General features: G+C 45.1%; 1 protein-coding gene across 1 annotated transcript in view; it reads right to left on the reverse strand.

The window, feature by feature from the left end:
* The window catches only part of LOC107102236 (plexin-B1-like), a 99,825-nt gene that overhangs the window by 37,090 nt on the left and 60,645 nt on the right, over window positions 1-2,090 (reverse strand). Inside the window, exon 5 of the mRNA XM_015401449.1 lies at window positions 331-513. Within this exon, the coding sequence (XP_015256935.1) occupies window positions 331-513 (183 nt within the window). The remainder of the gene's footprint in view (window positions 1-330; window positions 514-2,090) is intronic.

A 2,090-nucleotide genomic window follows, 5' to 3' on the forward strand; every position in this document is an offset into this window, starting at 1 on the left:
TATGTTAGATGTAACATAACATGTAGCATAACATCTAGATGTAAGCAGCGAGAGTCCGAGGAGCCGGCCTTCAGGTGTGGATGACGTCACAAACAGGGAATCTATCATCATGCTTCAATTTCTACATCAGACGCTCAGCTGTGGCTAGGTGAAATAGGATATCAGATGTTAAATTAACACAGATCATGTAATGATCTGATGATGTCAGAATCTCGCCCATCTCGGCCCCAGCAGGGTCCCGGACCCCCCTTTGGGAACCCCTGGTCTAGCGGTACTCCTCTGTGACTGTTTCCCACAGAAAGGTGAAGATGATCCAGTGTGGTTGGTTACCTTGTGGAGGTTCCCCTTGGCGTCTCCCAGGAAGGCGATGGTGTGTCCGGCCCTCATGCTGACAGCCACGGCTGTGAGCCGAGCGGATGGGCTGTCCAGGATGGTCTCCTCCAGCACGGGGATGCGGCTGGCCATGGGGCTGGGGGTGTGGTCAGATCCACAGGGGTAGGCGTCCAGAGTGTTCTACCGGAGAACATTCAGAACAATATAGGAAAAATGTTCAGTTCTATGAGAAATAGAAACTCTTCAGGAAAAGCAACCAAACGTTCTGCTTTCAGGGTTAATGTTCTCCAGCAGGACGTACTGGAAACCAGACTGAAGAGCGAAGCTAAGGACGAAATGTCACCCCCCCAGTTTGAGAAGAGAGAGTCTCTGCTCCTCTCAGAGCAGGAGATGTACTTCCAAAGCCGGGTTCAACGCCTCGTCATGGAGGCAGTGAACCCGGGGCCTCTGGCTCCTGGAAGCCACTGGGAGGACCCTCAGTATGGAAAACATATTTACTGGGAAAACCGTGGTACTAAAAACAGCAGAACACACACCATGCAAAGACGACCTATTATGGGATGTAAAAAAAAAAAAAAAAAGAAAGCTTAAAAGGTGCCAGGACAGCGAGCGGCTTGGCTGATAGAAACCTGCAGCCAAACAGTCACGTTTACATTCTTTTCATTTCTATTCTAGATTGCAGATTCATTCTATTCCCACGGCTAAACTCCTAATTTGGTGACAGGAGCAAATCCCGGCTTAGACTTTTGTCCAAATCCATCCAGGCTGCAGATGGACCGTCTTGGCAACGATCACAGAAGGTTGTTTATGTGCAAGGATCAACTTAAGATTATTGAAACTGATTTTCAGCTTTAAATCTCAGTGTTTTCTTCTCTGTATAGTTTCTCCTTCCTTTCTCTACCTCAGACATGCTCTTCCAGCAGCCACAGCCTCTCACCTCCTGCAGGTCTGAGTTCTTGCATCTTTAGCCAGCTTTGCAGAATCTCGTTAAACGTTACCTCTAAAGCCTCCTGCATTCGGAGCAGATCACGCTGGAAACGATCTCTGCTTTCTTTCTACCTCCCAACGTGCCGGTTTGGAATGTGAATGAATGAACTCTGTGCTTCCATGGATGCATCTAAACCAACAGGAAGTGCAGCCTGTTTGGCCCCAGTGGGAGGACCTGCAGCCATTTATACTTTGATCGCAGAAAGATGACGGCTAATTACACTTAGCCAAGCAAAATGTCTGCTTTGCCAAAGAGTAAAGTGTTTATTTACAGGATAGTTGGTCAAAACTAAAGAAGAAAATGAAAAGCAAGCTCTCGTGGGGTGAAATTAACTTTCAACTTCCAAACAACACTGGTACCCTAAATCAAACTCCAGAGATTTTCCTTTTCTTAAGTCATTTCTGCTCTTTGCATTGAAAGCACTGAGCTCAGAGTCAAAGCAAACCAGGAAGTGAAGCAGCCAATCAGACGTCAGGGCCTCTAATCCCGCCCACTGTGACAGTTTAAACAGTTTGATGACGAATCAGAGAAGCCGGACACCAAGAAATTAAGAAATACAGAGGGAAATAATTAAATGTGTATTTTAAGGAATTTGTTCAAAAATATTTAAAGGCACATTACATTCTGTAATATAACATTTAATCATTTATTGATGTATTAAATAAATATATGGTACATTAACAGAAACATTTATTGATTTTGTCCTCTTTAACTTTCCAGATCCTGGAGCTAAAGGAAACTCAGAGCCTCTGTTAGAACACGTTTGATG

This window comes from Cyprinodon variegatus, unplaced genomic scaffold, assembly GCF_000732505.1.
Source record: "Cyprinodon variegatus isolate N-32 unplaced genomic scaffold, C_variegatus-1.0 Scaffold1220, whole genome shotgun sequence".
Taxonomy (NCBI): Eukaryota; Metazoa; Chordata; class Actinopteri; order Cyprinodontiformes; family Cyprinodontidae; genus Cyprinodon; species Cyprinodon variegatus.